The 20,952-nt window shown below is 35.8% G+C and overlaps 1 protein-coding gene across 16 annotated transcripts in view; it reads right to left on the reverse strand.

Moving 5' to 3' along the window:
• The window catches only part of EVI5 (ecotropic viral integration site 5), a 231,241-nt gene that overhangs the window by 151,809 nt on the left and 58,480 nt on the right, over nucleotides 1-20,952 (reverse strand). For 15 of the 16 annotated variants that reach the window (XM_027058598.2, XM_027058590.2, XM_027058587.2 and 12 more), the window contains one exon: nucleotides 145-334. Coding sequence is in view for 15 of the 16 variants with exons in the window: in XM_027058590.2 (XP_026914391.1) it covers nucleotides 145-334 (190 nt within the window). In the remaining variant the exon portion in view is untranslated. Of the gene's footprint in view, nucleotides 1-144; nucleotides 335-12,997; nucleotides 13,024-20,952 lie in introns of those variants that run through there. The other variant, XM_027058591.2, reaches the window with a different exon arrangement.

The raw sequence follows: 20,952 nt of genomic DNA on the forward strand, positions 1-20,952 counted from the left end.
AATGAAAACAGATAAAGCAGGGCTCTTTATTACAGCACTTAGAAAGTACTCGAATCTCAGTTGTTTTTTTTTAATCTTCCATTAATCCATGCCTTGATGCCCCTTTGGGATAAGAGGAAGAAATTCAACAAAGAATATGAATACCTTAACTTGCTTTTCCTTCTTTTTGCGTACATCTTCCCATTCATTAACAATTCTTCCCCAAAGAATCCAAGAATCTTCTTCAAGGTGGCTGAGGTTGCTAGAGGCTGATGAACTTGATACAAGGGAGGAGCCACTGTTTCTTCTTGACCCATTTACAGATCTTAAAGACTTACTATCCGTCTCTAACAATCTAAAACATAATTAAAAATTGCTCAAGATCTAATTTCACAGTGATATTGGATGAAGTAATAATGATACATAGATCTTTACTAATAGCCACGGTTTTAGAATATGCATAATTTCAGTAATATTTGGTTACTGCCGTATTTTTTCATCTAAGCATAGCAATTTCAAAATTTGATAGTACATTACATTAAATATTTTAGTGCTATTTGTCCCATCATAATTTCCCTTCATCTCTACTAAAAATACAAATTAGGAGAAATCTAGTAAGAAAGGTGGTTGGGAGGGCTTCAGGAGAAAACAAAGTGCTGTTGGAACAGGTTTAACAAATTCTATTGAAGAACTAATCCTACATGTTTAGAATGCATCCTAGGGTAAAAAAAGCAAAGCAGGGCCACACAAATCACCCAAATCCCTTTTCTTTTTTTCATTTTTTTCTGCCCTTCTATAAATCTGCCATTGTTTGGTCATGCAGTATCGGTATAAAAAATTAACTGGGGCGCATGGATGACTAAGTAGGTTAAACATCCAACTCTTGCTCTCAGCTCAGGTCTTGATCTCAGGGTTGTGAGTTCAAGCCCTTCACTAGGCCCAGCATGGAGCCTACTTAAAACAACAACAAAACAAACAAAAAAACCCTGTATAATTATTAATATGAAAATTGGAAGTTTTCACTTATTTGTTTATATACACATATATTTATTTACAATTCTGGATTCTCTTGAAAAATAAAGATGGCTAAACCAAGCCCATCCATATTCCTACATAGGAAAAACAAGGTATAGCCGAGTAGGAGCTTCTCCATTTACATGGAGGACTTTAATACACTCGGTCTCCTTAATCCCAACTACCTCACAAAAACTCGAGCCAACTAACAGTTGTTATTTATCACTGGGTTTGCACTCTCAAACTGAGACCTCTTCATTCTTAAGATCCTTTCGCCTTTGTATTTCCTTATCTGTTCAAAGATGAGATAATTTCAGAGATCAGTTCTATGACTTATCACAACATCAAATCTATTATTTATTTCATAAATAAACACACTATAATGAGAGACTGGAAAATGTGGCTCTCTCACTATAAAGACAGAAATTACATGTCATTCAAATAAGGGTCCTCAAAGATCTATTTCTGTTTTTAACATGACTACCACTTACTTAGAATAATGCCTTGAGAAAGTCCTCTATTTAGGATATAACAAATGCTCCAAATATTAAAGATCTATAAAAACTAATAAAAAAATATATGTATCAAACCCTACTGAGCAGATTAGAAACACCCTTTGCATGGGAGATTTATTCATCTTTATATCCCTGAAAGCACTTAGCACAATAACAAGGTACATTAAGTATCAACTGAGTTGAAATAAAATCAAATCTGCATATTAAAAAAAGAACTTCAAATCCCAAATATGTCATAATCAGTAACACAACATAATAAAAACTGCACAAATACTATTCTTCTTCATGGGATAGTTTCACACATTTCCACTGCAACAATGATTTAAATTAAATATCCCAAATATGGCTAGAAATAGAAAAATGGATAAAACAGCCAAATTAAGCATCAACTATTTGCTATAAATCTTCTTTATTGGAAAAAAATAATTCCCAAAGCAATCTACATATTCAATGCATCCCTATTAAAATAACATCAGCATTCTTCACAGAGCTAGAACAAACAATCCTAGAATTTGTATGGAAACAGAAAAGACCCCAAATAGCCAAAGCAATCTTGAAAGAGAAAACTAAAGCAGAAGGCATCACAATCTTGGACTTCAAGCTATACTACAAAGCTGTAACCATCAAGACAGTATGGTACTGGCACAAGAACAGACACTCAGATCAATGGAACAGAACAGAGAACCCACAAATGGACCCACAAACATATGGCCAACTAATCTTTCACAAAGCAGGAAAGAATATCCAATGGAATAAAGACAGTCTCTTCAGCAAGTGGTGATGGGAAAACGACAGCGACATGCACAAAAATGAACCTGGACAACTGTCTTACACCATATGCAAAAATAAACTCAAAATGGATGAAAGCCCTGAATGTAAGACAGAAAGCCATCAAAATCCTCAAGGAAAAAGCAGGCAAAAACCTCTCTGGCCTTGTCTGCAGCAACTTCTTACTCAACACATCTCCGGAGGGAAGGGAAACAAAAGCAAAAACGAACTACTGGGGCCTCATCAAAATAAAAATCTTCTGCACAGCGAATGAAACAATCAGCGAAACCAAAAGGCAACTGACAGAATGGGAGAAGATTTTTTGCAAACGACATAAAGATCAGATAAAGGGTTAGTATCCAAAATCTATAAACAACTTATAAAACTCAACACCCAAAAAACAAAGAATTCAGTGAAGAAATGGGCAAAAGACATGAATAGACACTTCTCCAAAGAACATCCAGATGGCCAACTGACACATGAAAAAATGTTCAACATCACTCATCATCAGGGAAATACAAAGTAAAACCACAATGAGATACCACCTCACACCTGCCAGAATGGCTAACATGAGCAACTCAGGCAACAAAAGATGTTAGAGAGGGTGCAGATAAAGAGGATCTCTTTTGCACTGCTGGTAGGAATGCAAACTGGTGCAGCCACTCTGAAAAACAGTCTGGAGGCTCCTCAAAAAGTTAAAAATAGAACTACCCTACGACCCAGCAACTGCACTACTAGGTGTTTATCCAAGAGATACAGGTATGCTGTTTCGAAAGGACACATGCACCCCAATGTTTACATCAACACTATCAACAACAGCCCAAGTATGGAAAAAACCCAAATGTCCATCAATGGATGAATGGATAAAGAAGATGTGGCATATATATACAATGGAGTATTACTCAACAACCAAAAAGAATGAAATCTTGCCATTTGCAACTACATGGATGGAACTAGAGGGTATTATGCTAAGTGAAATTAGTCGGAGAAAGACAAATCATATGACTTCACTCATGTGAGGACTTTAAGATACAAAACGATATACAGATGAATATATGGGAAGGGAAGCAAAAATCATATAAAAACAGGAGGGGGACAAAACATAAAAGATTCTTAAATATAGAGAACAAACAGAGGGTTGCTGGAGAGGTTGTGGGAGGGGGAATGGGCTAAATGGGTAAGGGGCACTAAGGAATCCACTCCTGAAATCATTGTTGCACTATATGTTAACTAACTTGAATGTAAATTTAAAAAATAAAATAATAATTAATAAAAAAAATTAATGATAATGCTTTAGTGCTTTTTCCATAGATATTATTTCAGTAAGTCCACAATATATCTTATGGAAAAATTAGTGTTACATATATGTAAGCACTATTTAAAAAAAATTTTTTTAATGTTTATTTTTGAGACAGAGAGTGCAAGCTGGGGAGGGGCAGAGACAGAGGGAGACACAGAATCTGAAGCAGGCTCCAGGCTCTGAGCTGTCAGCACAGAGCCTGATGCGGGGCTCGAACTCACGGGCTGTGAAATCATGACCTGAGCTGAAGTCAGACGCTTAACCGACTGAGCCACTGTGGCACCCCTTTGTGTAAGCACTTTTATATATGATTGTAATCCCTCAGAATTCTAAATGGAATAGAGAAACAAACTCCACTGAAATTACTTGAACTTCAGTTCTTCATTTAATTATTCACTGAATGCTTGCTATATGCCAAATAATGAAACTGCAGCACTACCATCAATAGAGAGATGTAATTTAAAAAGAATATAAAAGAATATTTCCTAAGCTAAACCTCAGTTTGAAATATGATGGAAGTATAGATGAAAAAGTGCCTAGACAGAAGGCTTCTAGAGAGTCAGAGAGGTCTCAGAGATTGCCAAGTTCTAACTTCTGGCATATGCAAGAGTACCAAGTGCAATCATGGGTGAGTTAGAGAAATGGGTAAAGCAGTTTCTTTTCAGAGGACATTGAAATAACATACACAAATACATAGAACTGTGAGAAAAATTTATAAATGCAATATTGCAAAGATACCACATTATTTAAAATACTGTTCTTTGATCCAGTGGAAAAAAAGTCTCTTTAGCAAATCGTCCTGGGAGAAGTGGACAGCAACATGAAGAAGAATGAAACTAGACCACTTTCTTAAACCATACACAAAAATAAACTCAAAATGGATGAAAGACCTAAATGTGAGACAGGAAACCATCAAAACCCTAAACAGGCAACAACCTCTGTAACCTCAGCTGCAGCAATTTCTTGCTTGACACATCTCCAAAGGCAAAAGAATTAAAAGCAAAAATGAACTACTTGGACCTCATCAAGATAAAAAGCCTCTTCACTGCAAAGGAAACAATCAACAAAACTAAAAGGCAACCAACAGAATGGGAAAAGATATTTGTAAATGACATATCCGATAAAGGGTTAGTATCCAAAATCTATAAAGAACTTGCCAAACTCAACACCCAAAAAACAAATAATCCAGTGAAGAAATGGGCAGAAGACATGAATAGACACTTTTCCAAAGACATCCAGATGGCCAACAGACACATGAAAAGATGCTCAATGTCATGCATCATCAGGAAATAACAAATCAAAACCACACTGAGATACCACCTCACACTGGTCAGAGTGGCTAAAATGAACAACTCAGGAAACTACAGATGCTGGTGAGGATGTGGAGAAAGGGGAACCCTCTTGCACTGCTGATGGGAATGCAAACTGGTGCAGCCACTCTGGAATACAGTGTGGAGGTTCCTCAAAAAATTAAAAACAGAACTACACTATGACCCAGCAATAGCACTATTAATAATTTTATCCAAAGGATACAGGAGTGCTCATTCACAGGAGCACATGTACCCCAATGTTTACAGAAGCGCTTTCAACAATAGCCAAATTATGGAAATAGCCTAAATGTCCATCAACTGATGAAGGGATAAAGAAGATATGGTTTATGTATACAATGGAATACTACTAGCAGTTAGAATGAAATCATGCCATTTGTAGCAACGTGGATGGAACTGGAAGGTATTACACTGAGTGAAATAAATCAGTCAGAGAAAGACAGATATCATCTGTTTTCACTCCTATGTGGATCTTGAGAAACTTAACGGAAGACGATGGGGGAATGGTAGGGTACAGACAGAGAGGGAGGGAGGCAAACCATAAGAGACTCTTAAATACAGAGGACAAACTGAGGGTGGATGGGAGGGTGGGGGAGAGGGGAAAATGGGTGATGGGCATTGAGGAGGTCACTTGTTGGGATGAGCACTGGGTGTTGTGTGTAACCGATGAACCACGGGAAATCTACTCCAAAAACCAAGAGCACACTTTACAAGCTGTATGTTAGTCAATTTAACAATAAATTATATTTTTTAAAAAAGAACTTAAATAAATAATAAATAAAAGTAAAGTAAAATACTGTTCTTGCCTTAACTCACCAAACAAAAAGGACTCAAATGGACAACAGCCATTAATATAAAAGCTAAAAACTATTAAAACTCCTTGAAGAAAACAGGAAAAAGACTTTACAACTTTGGAATAGGCAAAATGTGTTAATGGGACACAAAGAAACACTAACCTCAAAAGAAAAAATGAAGCAGGCTTCATCAAACTTAAAAACCCTACTCTTCAAAAGATACCCTTCAGAAAATGAAAAGGTAAACTATAGACTGAGAAAAAAAGTTCTCACATATGTGTAAGACTGGTATCCAGAATACACAAAGAACTCTTAAAATCAGTAATGAAAAATGCAAACAACACAGTTTTTTTTTTAATGATTAAGAGACTTAAGCTTACATTTTACAAAACAAAATAATCAAATGGCCAAAAAGCAATGGGAAAACATTCAACTTGTGTTTTAGTCATCAGGATAAAGCAAGTTAAAATCACACTATGCAGTGTGGCTCAGTCAGTTAAGCATTCGTCTCTGGATTTCAGCTCAGATTATGATCTCATGGTTCATGAGTTTGAGCCCTACAATGGGCTCCACACTGACAGTGTGGAGCACGCTTGGGATCCTCTATCTCCCCTTCCTCTGCCTTCTCATGGACTATCTCTCTCAAGGTAAATAAATAATGTCCTAGTTCAACCACTTTGAAGAACTAAATTTTCATTTGATCCAGCAAGAGAAATGAATAATCATATCCACAAAAAGATGTGAAGAAAGTTCACAGAAGCTTAATTCATAATAGTTACAACCCAGAAACAACCCAAATATCCAGAAAAGTAAATGATCAAATTTTGATAATATTCATTCCTTGCAATACTAACCCAGCAATAAAAAGAAACAAACTGCTGATACATACAATAAAATGGATAAATCTTATAAATGTTAGGTTGAGTGAAAGAAGCCAGATGCACTCAAGTACATACTATATGATTTCACTTATATCAAGTTCAAGAACAAGCATATTATAGAAAAAATATAGGAGAGGGGCGCCTGGGTGGCTCAGTCGGTAAGCATCCGACTTCAGCTCAGGTCATGATATCCCGGTTCGTGAGTTCAAGCCCCACATCGGGCTCTGTGCTGACAGCTCAGAGCCTGGAGCCTGCTTCAGATTCTATGTCTCCCTCTCTCTCTGCTCCTCCCCCACTCACACTCTGTCTCTCTCGCAAAAATAAACAAACATTAAAAAAATTAAAAATATATATATATATAGGAGTAAATCCTCATGACTTTGGGTTAGGTAGAGCCTTCTTAGGGGCTCCTGGTGTGGCTCATTCGCTTATGCACGTGACTCTTGGTATCGGCTCAGGGCATGATCTCACAATTTGTGAGATTGAGCCCTGTGTCAGGCTCTGCACTGACAGCGCAGAGCCTGCCTGGGATTCTCGCTCTCCTTCCCTCCCTGCTCCCCTCCTTCCTCTCTCAAAAAAATTATGTAAACTTAAAAAATAAGTAATTGGGGCACCTGGGTTACTCAGTCGGTTAAGCGTCAGACTTTGGCTCAGTTCATGATCTCACCATTCATGAATTCAAACCCTGCACCCAGCTCTGTGCTGACAGCTCAGAGCCTAGAGCCCGTTTCAGATTGTGTTTCCCTCTCCCTCTGCCCTTCTCCTGCTCACACTGTGAGCGTGTGTGTCTCTCAAAATATACATACATACATGCATGCATACATAAATATTCTTAAATATGACACCCAAAGCACAAATGACTATATCTATATCTATACACGTATATACAGTAAAAGCAAGGTTTGCATGCATAATCCATTCTGGAAACATGCTTGTGATCCAAAGCACTTGTGTATAAAAGTGAATTTCAAGAACCATTAGCTTAGTTGTGATCATGTGACATTCGGTGTCACATACTACTCATATTGCAAGACATCACATGTTTATCAAGTTAAAACTTATTAGAAATGTTTGCTTGTCTTGTGGAACATTCGCAAACCAAGTTACTCCCAATCCAAAGTTTTACGTATTTATAATTATATAAACATATTGAACTCACCAAAATTAAAAATGTTTTGGTGCACCTGGGTGGCTCAGTTGGTTAAGTGTCCAACTTCGGCTCAGGTCATGATCTTACGGTTTGTGGGTTCAAGCCCCACATTCTTGATCTTACGGTTTGTGGGTTCAAGCTGTCTGTGCTGACAGCTCAGAGCCTGGAGCTTGCTTTGGATTGTGTCTCCCTCTTTCTCTTTCTCTGCCCCCCTCCAAAATAAATTTAAAAAAACATTTAAAAAAAATTTTTTAAATGTTTTGTGCCTTCCTGGATGCCATCAAGAAAGTGAAAAGAAAACGTAAGGAACAGGAAAAACTATTTGCAACTCAGAAGACTTATATCTAAAATATATAAGAAACTCTTATGACTCCATAATAAAAACAAGCAACCCAATTAAAAAATGGGCAAATAATCAGAATAAACATTTCTCCAAAGAAGATATACAATAGCCAATAAGCACACGAAAAGCTGCTCAGCATCACTAATCATTTGGGAAATGCAAACCAAAACCATAATAAGATATCACTTTACAACCACTAGGATGGTTATAACTGAAAGACACAATAACAACTGCTGGTGAAGATATGGAGTACACAGGAACGCTCAGACACCACTGATGTGAATGTAAAATAGTAAAACCACTTTGGAAAACAGTCTGACAATTCTAAGAGAAATGGAAAAGCTATGCCCAAGAAGGGATAGGAAATAAATGCAAATGGGCATGCGGTTTCTTGTAGTGACAGATGCACAAAACTTATACAACAAATATTCGTGGAAGCATTTATTCATAACAGCCCCAAAGTGGAAACAATCCAAAGTCCATCAACTGTTAAATGGATAAAAAAACACTGGTACAGCCATACAATGGAATATTATTCAGTCATGAAGAGGAATGAAGTATTAGTACATGCTACAACATGGATGCACCTTGAAAATATGATGCTAAGTGAAAGAAGTCACAAAAGGAAACATATTGTATAATTCAATTTATATTAAATATCTAGACTTCATAAAGTAGATCAGTTGTTGCTGAGAAGTGGAGTGGAAGTGAGAAGAGTAAGAAGCGATGGCCAGTGATTGCTAATGGATACGTGTTTTCCTGTGGTGATGGCTACACAACTCTGAATATGTGAAAAAACACTGAATGGTACACTTTAAAGTAGTGAATTGCATGTATATGAATTATAGCTCAAAAAAAGTGTTATACAGAAAAACACGTAAAATATATCAATGGCAATAAAAATCAGAAGAGAGGTTTCAAGGGGGTGAGGTTGCTAGAAAAGGGCACAAGAAAATTTCTGGGATGATAGGAATTTTCTAACACGATAGAAATCATCCATGTGTTTAATGGGCATATGGGTAATACACAATCAAATTTGTCAAAACAAACTATACTTAAGAACTGAGCATTTCTCTGCAAATTATACACCAACTTTATAACAATTTATAGAAAATATTGTCTATGGTTAATGACACTAGGAGCAGTGACAATTAGGTGAGAAACTATTGCTTTTTATTATCGAAAGCCCTTTATAACCTTTTAATATAATGACTTGACTTTAGAAAGAACTGTTTTTGCTATATTAAATGCATCTATTCTGTAAAGAAAGGAAAAGATAAACATTATCTCATTTTTTTCTTTTCAAATTTGTTGAGCACTCTAACAAATTTTAGAATTTTCTAAAGAGAAACTTCAGAATTTTTTTCAATGTCATAGGCATAAAGAAGTCCTTTTGTCAAAGAGTTGAAGCATTTTCAAGAAGTAATACTTGAAATGATATTATCAAGTCTCTCCCCATTTGACTACTAAGTCATGGCATGCAGGTAAACAATTTACAGATTCATTAAGAAAACACAGACTTTATAGAATGTGTAGTTAGAATCAGGTATTTTTACTCCTCTTTGCTAAATACAGTGATGAAACAACTCAGGAAGACTCTTAAAGAGCAAGATAATTAAAACATTCTGACATGGTAACAGAGGGAGCATACTACCTTGAAAATGTCAATTTCCAAAGACTTGCGGCTAGCAACTGGGAAAATGGTAAGCATTACTCATAGGTCTGTGGACTACTGAAAAGTCTATTCAAAACTTACTTATTTCCCTCTGTCCAGAGCACATGGGTTCACTGCCTTGGACGGATTTATTGCAAGAACAGAAACTACCTTCCCATCCCATCATAATTTCCTTATGACTAACTAGTAAGAAGAAATTTATCAGATTCAAGGAAAAGAATACTGGCCCAGTAGGAATACTGTATACTACAATCAAGGGCATTCCTCACAGATTTGTGTGGCTTCCTGGCCATTTTAAATTGCCACTGCTATACAATAATTCACAAGCCCAAATGTATTCATCCTCCCAGAATGCTGCCAGACTAAAATGTCTCTACTGGATCTCTACTGACTGGACAATACATAATCTTCAGTCTCCTAAGTAAGCAACTCCAAGTTTTTGTAAGAGTTCTACCTCTAAGAACAGCATTTGCTATAACCCCACATTATCTGAGATGGGGTGCTAAAGCTAATTTTCAGTTGGACTTCAAGTAGCATTAAGGATGGAGAAAATGTAGGTGTGGCAGCTTCCAGAAGCTTGGAAGACTTGACAGAGAAAAGGTATTCTCAGCTCTCTAAAGGACAGAAGCAGCAACTAAACAGAGAGCTGACAACAAGGGGAATATGCCAACACAGGGAATAGTGTGAGTTTTATTTTATTAGGGAGATTGCCTTTACCATATCTTAACAACTAAGAACTGAACCCTATCCTCACCAAGAGGTCACCGATCTAAGGAAAACAGCAGAACGTGTGCTTTATGATGGGCATGTAAGAAAAAAAGAGTAGCGTGGAGCAGTGCACACTTGATAAACATCAAAGAAAAAGCCTCTCTTGCTACAATACCATGACTGAAAAATACAAAGAAGGAAAAGGAAAACAATGGGTTATCTTTTAGGTATCTAGAGTATGAAGTACTTGGGGAACATCAATGTAGATAAGCATCTTGTAACTAAAAAGACAAGTCTGAAGCTTAGAACTTATCAGGTAGGCATCTTAACATCTCTGAAAACAGAATATTAAGATATTTGAGAGACAGCACATTCACACAACTTTTATTTCACTATATTGCTATAATTGCTCTATTGTATTATTAGGTATTGTTGCTAATCTCTTACTGTGCCAAATTTATAAATTAAACTTTATCATGCGTACATATGTATAGAAAAAAAAACAGTATACATAGAGTTTGGTACTATCCACGATTTCAGACACCCACTGGGGGTCTTAAAAGGTATTCCACACCGGTAATGGGAAATACTGTATTAGCAAAGAATTGATAGTAAACTTTTTAAATATCCTACTGTACTCAGCATAATGCTTTCCTATGGATACCAAAACAGCAACAAGTCATCATGCCATTTGGAAATGTGTAAACTGCTAAGATAATTTACAAAGAGCTAAAGAAAGATCTAAGAAAAGCTAAGGTAAAAAAAAATTGCAATATAAGAAAAACATTTGGAAAGCTAAATACTCTGGCACTTACTGCAGAGGGATCAACTTTCCAAACATGGGGTTCAAATATCTCTTGTAACGTTACATCAAAGGAACAAGATATGAATGAATGTACTGGGGTAAAGACAGCAACCAGCAAGCTAAACGAAAAGCAAATGAGTAGCAACAAAATACATGCCTGACTCACAGAGTAGTCACAACCATTCACATCAACACCATCAGGTACAAATTCAAGTCTCAGAGCAACAACAACAACAACAACAACAACAACAACAACAACAAAGGGAGAATTAAGACAAAACACAAAGAATTAACACAAGAAGCAATTCAGAGACAATTCTTAGTGGGGTGCCTAAATAATAGGGATCTCTCCAGTTCTGAAAGCAAGCAGTTTTTTTCTTTTTCTTTTGTTTAAGATGAGGTCTCAGAGAAGGTGAACACGAGACTTCCAGCTCCCTTCCAAATATTCTGACCAGAAACTGATGGTTTGAGGATTAGTTTTACACAGACATTGGGACAGACAGGCATAGCATACTCAACTTCTTAGACTTCTTAATTTAAAGATACGATATAGGGGCACCTGGGTGGCTCAGTCAGTTAAGCATCAGCTTAACTTCAGCTCAGGCCATGATCTTGCATTCGTGAGTTCAAGCCCCGTGTCAGACTCTGTACTGACAGCTCAGAGCCTAGAGCCTGATTCACATTCTGTTGTCTCCCTCTCTCTCTGACCCTCTCTTGCTCTGACTCTTTCTCTCTCTCTCTCTCTCTCTCTCTCAAAAATAAACATTAAAAAAAAAATTTAAACAATAATAAAGATACGATGTACAGCTAAGCTAGTTACAACAGAAAAAGGAGTTCAATAAATTCTTTTAATTACATCATCAAATTCCTCAGGAAATCAGACAATTGATTTAAAAAATTTTTAAAAACCTTCAATGAAAAGAAGAATAGAGTTTGTGTGACGATCTTAAAAGCCTCGCCTATGATTTAAAATTCATGAATTTTTAACACAGAGACTTAAAAATATACGTTTTGCTCAGCTTTTTACTTCCTTAATATTCAGGGTTGCATTATAGAGAGTATCCTCAGGTAAACAAAGTAATGCTTTAGTAGTAAAACTATAAACCTACAATGAAAGTTATGTTAGATCATCTAGATCATCACTGTCCAACAGAAATATAATGCAAGCCCCTTATATCATGTTAAATGTTATAGTAGCCACATGTACAGTAAAAGAAACAAGTACAATTAACTTTAATAATGTTACCAAATATAGTCAAAATAAAATTTTAGCATGTAATCAAAATTTTAATTAATGATATTCTTTTTTTCAAATCAGCCATTCAATACCTTATGTACATTCCACTTTTATAGCACATAAGAATTCAGACCAGCCACATTTCAGGTGCTCAAGTGCCACATATGGCTTGTGGCCACCTTACTGGATGGTAGAACTTTAGATGTTGGTAAGATAAAGATATATTACGGTTTCAAAGATTCCTGCTTACTTTACTTAAAAATACATAAAATACACTTAATTTAGTTTAAAAGAACCCTACCCATATTTCCTCATTCTCATATCTCACTTCCAAAACTCTATCAAAAAGCAAATTTTGATTCCAAATACAATGTAAAAAGAAATGAACATGGCTGCAACGCCAAACTTTTAAACCACACAAATAATGGCCTATTAAAAATTGAAATTAGCAACATTCCCCTCCTTAATTAAAATGTACTGCTATTACACTTGAACCTTACCTTCCTAAATTCATCTCTGCCAAAGCCTTCATGTTTTCAAAATGAAAAAGAAAAACACATTTAACACACAGGAAAAAAACAGCTGTCCCATTTCAACTTTAAGGCTATCAATTATTAACTTTCATCAAACAGATCTTTGATATTATATTGAACCATTTCTTCACATCTTTCTGGGGTTGCCACATGTACTGATTTTTAAAAGTTATCATTGCAGTAAAATTATGGGAAAGAAAAAAACAGTTTATAAAATTTGTTATTTTCATTTTTAATTTTAATTTTCTAAAATATTGCCATTTTTATACTTTCTGAATTAAAGTGAGTTAAGTAACATGAGTAGCATGAGTCTATATTTGGAGAAGAAAAAACTCTTGAACAAAAGCATATCCCTTGCTACAAAAAGTAACTGTGTCTCGTAATTTTTACTTGAATTATGTAATTTGCATATCTATATTATAAACCACAGAAATGGTCAGAGAAAATTTAAGTTATTATTCTTTGAATTTTTTCCTCGGATATAAGAGGTTGGCAGGGTAGTAGGCAGAACAGGGGGAAGAGAGCTAGACCTAGTGTTTACCATTTTATTTTTTATTAGAGTCAGAGATGTGTTTTTCCACCAGGATTGTTCTAAGGTAAAACAATGTGTCACTAGATTCAACCATTCTACAAATAAATCCTTCCCATGGATTCTGGGTTTTAATGAAGGAAAGGAAAGAAAAACTCAAAATGTGAACTCAAAAAGAGCACAGATTTTGGGGAGCCTGGGTGGCTCAGTTGGCAGGGCGTCTGACTTCCACTGAGGTCATGATCTTTCACCTTATGAGTTCGAGCCCCTCGTCAGGCTCTGTGTTGCCGCTCAGAGCCTGGAGCCTGCTTTGGATTCTGTGTCCCCCTCTCTCTCTCTGCCCCTCCCCCACTCAAACTCTGTCTCTCAAAAATAAACATTAAAAAAAAAAGAGTACAGATTTTGAGTAATCCATACAAGAACAAGAATGACAACCTTCTGCTCCTTTAACTTCAAATTCTGATTTGTCAAAACCTCTTTTCTGAACATTTTTAAATAACTCTAGTAATTATTCTTTAGATATTAACATATACACAGGGCACATCTGGTATTCCTGAATAAACTGTGAATTACTTGGAGAAAAGTTCATCTATATCCATAACTTACAATAATTCCTACTATAGTGCTCTGTATGTATTAGTAGTACAGTAATTACTGATCACAACCATAAAAATAAATTCAACTTTGGTCACTTACAAACTCAGCACCAAAAGTTATCTTTTGTGTGCACTATTTTTCCATTAAAGAACTAATTCATTTTTTTATTAATATTTATATTTAACATACAGTACAATATTGGTTTCAGAAGTAGATTCAGTGTTTCATCATTTACATACATCATCCTGTGCTCAATACAAGTGCCTTTTTTTTAATGTTTATCTTTGAGAGAGCGTGAGCGGGAAGGAACAGAGAGAAAGGGAGACAGAGAATGTGAAGCAGGCTCTGCATTGCCAACACAAAGCCCAACTTCGAAACCATGAACCATGAGATCATAACCTGAGCTGAAGTTGGACACTCAATGGATTGGGCCACCGAAAAAAACTGTCAACAAGTTTCCAAATTTGAAGAAAACTATAAATGTACAAGAAGTTCCACAAAACCCAAATACAAGAAACATGAAAAAAAGTACAATCAGGCAGCTCTGAATCAAACGGCTTAGATCAGGAATAAAGAAAAAAATCTTAGAGGAAAAAAAAACACACTATATATACAGGAACAAAGATAAGGAATGGATCAGATTTCCTAATGAAAACAATGCAAGACAGAAGTCAATGAAACATCACCGAAGCACTGTGGGGGCTGGGGGTGGGGGAACTGTCAACCTATATGCAAAGAAAACATCCTTACAAATCAAAGGCAAAATGAAGACTCAAACATACAAGAGCAGCCCCACCCTTCATGAATTATTATTAAACGGAGTCCTTCAGACAGGAAAAGTATATCAGGTGGAAATCTACAGTTAAAGAATGAAAGAGCTCCAGAGATAGAAACTATGTAAATATATGAGATATTTTATTATTTTAATTTCTTTAAAAGATAATTGTTGAAGCAAAAATATTAATACAGAATGAGGGTTACAACATATATAATAGGAAGACACAGGACAAAACTAGCATAAAGGACTGGAGAGGAGATATGGAACTGTACTATTCTTTTTTTTTTTTTTTTTTAATGTTTATTTATTTTTGAGACAGAGAGAGACAGAGTATAGTAGGGGAGGGGCAGAGAGAGAGAGAGGGAAACACAGAATCCAAAGCAGGCGCAGGCTCTGAGCTGTCAGCACAGAGCCAGATGCAGGGCTCAGACTCACCAACTGTGAGATCATGACCTGAGCCAAAGTATACGCTTAACTGACTGAGCCACCTAAGGGCCCCTGTACTATTCTAAGTTCTTACACCACATCTGAAATAGTATGAGATCCCTTGAAGGCAGATAGAGATAAATTAGAGATTTCTACTATGAACCTTAAAGCAACCAGTAAAATAACAAAACATATTTATAGCTGATAAATCAACAAAGAAAATAAACACTAAAAAAATTCCATTAAATAAAAAGTAAGCAGAAAAATAAAAAGGAAACAACAATATAAAACAAAATGACAAGGGTGCCTGGGTGGCTCAGTCAGTTAAGCATCTGACTCTTGATTTTGGTGCTGGTCATGACCTCACAGTCATGAGACCAAGCCCCATGGAGCCCACTTAAGATTCTCTCTCCCTCTGCCTCCCTTGCGCACTCTCTCTCAAAAAACAATAATAATAATAATAATAATAATTTAAAAAATAAAACAAAAGATTTAAACATAAGCATATCAATAATCACATTAAATATAAATGATCTATTTTCCTGAAAACCTAGAAAACACTGTTTTCTAGTCACAAAAGACTACCTACTTTATGATTCCATAATGAAGTGTCCAAGAGTAAGCAAACCCACAGAGATAGAAAGCAGATTAGTGATTACCAGTGGCTGGAAGAAAGGTAAAAAAGGGAGACTAATCAGTAGAGAGTTTCTTCGGGGGGGGGGGGGGGAGGGGGGATTAAAATGTTCTGAAATTGAATAATAGTGGGGCGCCTGGGTGGCGCAGTCGGTTGAGCGTCCGACTTCAGCCAGGTCACGATCTCGCGGTCCGTGAGTTCGAGCCCCGCGTCAGGCTCTGGGCTGATGGCTCAGAGCCTGGAGCCTGTTTCCAATTCTGTGTCTCCCTCTCTCTCTGCCCCTCCCCCGTTCATGCTCTGTCTCTCTCTGTCCCAAAAATAAATAAACGTTGGAAAAAAAAATTTAAAAAAAAAAAAAGAATAATAGTAACAGATGCACAACTTTGTAAATATACCAAAATCACTATATCATATGCTTTCAAAGGGTGGATTTTACAGTGTGTGAACAAATTAAAGATACAATAAAAATACAGTGAAAACACAGGAAAAAAGCAAAAGAAATATTAACAGCAGCATACATATTTTCTTGGATCTAGACCTGCAAGAAGACTGTAATTCTCACTTCACTGCAAAAGGTTTGGATACATGATTTGCTTTGGCCAATAAAATCTAGATAGAAGTTACGTCTACAACTCCCCAACAGACATTTTAAGGTATTTCCACCCTATCTCTTTTGCATCTGCCACAGGTCTGGTTTATCCTGGATAAGGGGTGGTCATTAGTCCTGGAATAAGGAAGTATGGAACAAAGATGTACTCAGCTTGCAGCTTAAAATGAATATGAAATGTGAGGAAGAAATAAAACTTTGTTTTTGTAATTTTTAAAAAAGTAAATGGTAAATATTATAAGGCAAAGATCATTCATGTGTATTTTTAAAATATATAAATATATGTTGCCTAGCTGAGGAACTTTAAAGGCTGGAAAATGTATAATATTTTAACACTATTCAAAAGAAAGGTACAATGACTATGTAGATTTCTAAGCAAAGAGTACTACCAAAGATAAAGAAGGGGTTTCACAAGAGGGCATAACAAACCTAAATGTTTTAATACTTAATAAGTACAACTTCAAGATACATGAAACAAAAACTGAAATAATTTAAAGAGAAACAGACAAATCCACAATTATAGTTGGGATTTTCCATACTCTTCTGTCCATATCCGATATCAAAAGTAAACAGAAAACCAGAAAAGAAATAGTAGACTTAAACATTATCAATCCATTTTAATCAACTAATGTTTATAGAATACTCTACCGAACAGTTTAATATACCCTCTTCTCAAGTTCACATAAAATGTTTACCAAAATAAGATAATATTCAAGATCATAAAAGAATTCTCAATAAATTTAAATGGCTGTTGCTAAAACAGGGCTTAAAAATATACAGCACCAAACAAATACTAGAAAAGAAGAAAGATCACAAAGACATTACATATAAATGTAAAAAAAATCGTAAGACAACTACAGATCAATATTTACCCTGAACAAAGATGCAAAAATTCCAAATACAATTTTAGCAGATCAAATCCAACAATATTTTGTAAAGACAATTTATCACAACCAAGTGGGATTATCTCAGGAATGCAAAGTTGGTTTAACATTCAAAAATTAATGTAATTCACCATATCAGACTATAAAAGGAACACTACATGATCATTTCAGTAAATGGAGAAAAAGCATTTGACAAAATCCAAAATCTATTTCTTTTAAACTCTAAGCAAATGAGGAAGATAAAGAAACTTCCTCAATCTGATAAAAGCCATCTACAAAAGCCTACAGTTAACATATTTAATGTTTCATCCTAAGATCAGGAAAACAAAATGTACATTCACCACTTACATTCAAATTTGTACTCAAGGTATTGGCCAGTTGAAATAAGGCAAGAAAAAGAAATAAAGGCATCCAGATTGGAAAGAAGAAGTGAAAGTGCTTTAATCAGAGTTAACATCCTCATTCACATTACAAAATCTAATGTAATCTAAAAAAATAAAAACAACAAAACCTACCAGAACAACAAGTTTAGCAATGCAGTAGGATATATAAGGCAATACAGTTCAATCAAAGCCTCAGTAAGTGTTTTTGTGGAAATTAACAATATGTTTTAAAATTCATATGGGAATCCTGAGAAACTTAACAGAAACCCATGGGGGAGGGGAAGGAAGAAAAAAAAAAAAAAAAAAAAAAGAGGTTAGAGTGGGAGAGAGCCAAAGCATAAGAGACCCATAAAAACTGAGAACAAACTGAGGGTTGATGGGGGGTGGGAGGGAGGGGAGGGTGGGTGACGGGTATTGAGGAGGGCACCTTTTGGGATGAGGACTGGGTGTTGTATGGAAACCAACTGACAATAAATTTCATATATTGAAAAAAAAAAAACGTTCCAAATTAGGTATTTTACGAAAGGTATAGGTTATTTTTTCAAAATATTCTTCCCGGTTTTAAAAAAAAATAAAATCTTTTGCATTAAAAAAATTAATTAATTAATAAAATAAAATAAAATTCATATGGGAATGTTAAGTTCCAAAAATAGTCAAAATGGAGAACTAAGTTGGAAGATTAACACTATCTCATTTTAAGATGTATTATAAAGTTACAGTAATCAAAACTGTACTGTATTGGCATTAAGACAGAAAACACACCAATGGAACAACTAATTTTTGACATAAGTGCAAAAATATTTAAGTCAAGAAAGGGTAGCCTTTTCAACAAATGGTACAGGAACAATTAAATATGCATATTCAAAAAATGAATTTTGATCTATACTTTGCTCCATATACAAAACTAACTCCAAACTGATGAGATCTAGGGGTGCCAGGGTGGCTCAGTCAGTTGAGACTCCTGATTTAGGCTCAGATCATGATCTCACGGTTCGTGAGCTCCAGCCCCACATCAGGCTCTATGCTCACAATGCAGAGCCTGCTTGGGATTCTCTCTCTCTCACCCTCTCTCTCTCTCTGTCCCCTCCCACTCATGCTGTCTCTCTCTCTCTAAAAATAAACTTAGGGGCACCTGAGTGGCTCAGCCGGCTGAGCATCCAACTTCAGCTCAGGTCATGATCTCGCGGTTTGTGAGTTCGAGCCCTGCGTCGGGCTCTGTGCTGACAGCTCAGAGCCTGGAGCCTGCTTCGGATTCTGGGTCTCCCTCTCTCTCTGCCCCTCCCCTGCTCATGCTCTGTCTCTGTCTCAAAAATAAATAAAATATCTAAAAATAAACAGGGATCAGACCTAAATAAAACTTTATTAAAAAACTTCTGTAAAAAAATACAGGCATCAAGCTATGTGACCTTGAGTCATCAAAAGGACAATCCATAAAAGAACAATTTCAAACTGGACAATCAAAATTTACAACTTCATCAAAATTTACAACAAAAGATACTGTTAAGAGAATGATAAGCCACAGACTAGGAAAAAATATTTCAAAACATATTATGTGAAAAGAATTCATATTCCAAATGTTCAAGGAACTCTTAAAATACAATAATAAGAAAGCAAACAACCTAATTTTAACAGGCAAAAAATTCAAACAGACATTTTATCAAAGAAGATACATCAATGGCAAATAAGCACATAAAAAGATGCTCAATACCATTAGGAAATGCAGATTAAAACTACAAGATACCAGGGGCCTAGGTGGCTTAGTCAGTTGAGCGTCCAACTTTGATTTCAGCTTGGGTCATGATCTCAGTGGTTCGTGGGTTCGAGCCCTGTGTCAGCCTCTGTGCTGAGAAGGGATTCTCTGCCTCTCTCTCTCTCTCTGCCCCTCCCCTGCAAGTGCTGTCTCGGTCTCTCTCAAAAATAAACTTCAAAACAACACAAAAAAAATACAAGATACCAGTATATGTTAGCTAAAATTAAAGACTATATACCAAGTATTGGCAAGGATGTAGAGGAACTGAAATTTTCATATACTGTTGGTGGGAATGTGAAAAAGTATAGGCCCTTTGGAAATAGTTTGGCAGTTAAATGTTCACCTATCATATAAACCAGCCATTCCAATTCTAGGTATTTGCTCAGGAAAAATGAAGCATTCGTCTATCTGTACAAAGGTTTGCATACAAATATTTACAACATTTCATAATAAAGAGTGAATAAACTAGCATATATCCATACTATACAATACCACTAAGCAAGTAAAAAAATGAACTATTCACACACACTACAACATGGATGAATCTCAAAATAACCATGCTGAGTAAAATACACCAATAAAAAAGTGCATACTCTATTATTCCATTTCTACAAAATTCTAGAAAATGCAAACTAATCTACATAACTGTAAGAGATCAATGGCTGCCTGGGGATGCAAAGGAGAATAATGGATATGTTTGTTTTCTTGCCTTTGGTGATTATTTCACAGATATATACATATGTCAAAACCAATCAAACTGCACACAAATATGTGTAGTTTATATGTCAATTATATATGAAAAAAAGCTGTTAGAAGTTATGTTCTTACTCTTAAAGCCAATGGTAGTATACATCTTGACTGAACACAAAAGGGGGCTCTTCCAATGATTCTTTTGTATCTGAAGCCCAAAATAGATTCTGATAATAATATAGTGAAGGGACACACAGGGTCCAGAGTATACATTGCTAACAAATGACTATTCTATTTCATGCCCATTAAGAGAAAAAGATACTGCCTTATATGAAAAAACTGAATGAAGAGATTTCCTACTCTAAACCATAAATCAACCATCCACCTTAAATTAAATTACTTTACAAATTAACCAAAGGGGCTACTTATAGAGTTTAAATCAAAGATGGCAGTTTTGGGGCACCTGGATGGTTCAGTTGGTTAAGCATCCAACTGTTGATCTTGGCTCAGGTCATGATCTCACAGTTCGAGAGTTCGAGCCCCGTGCTGGGCTCTATGCTGACAGCATGAGCTTGTTTGGGATATGGTCTCTTCCTCTTTTTGCTCCTTCCCTGCTTACACACACACACACACACACTCTCTCT

The sequence above is a fragment of the Acinonyx jubatus genome, chromosome C1 (assembly GCF_027475565.1).
Source record: "Acinonyx jubatus isolate Ajub_Pintada_27869175 chromosome C1, VMU_Ajub_asm_v1.0, whole genome shotgun sequence".
Taxonomy (NCBI): domain Eukaryota; kingdom Metazoa; phylum Chordata; class Mammalia; order Carnivora; family Felidae; genus Acinonyx; species Acinonyx jubatus.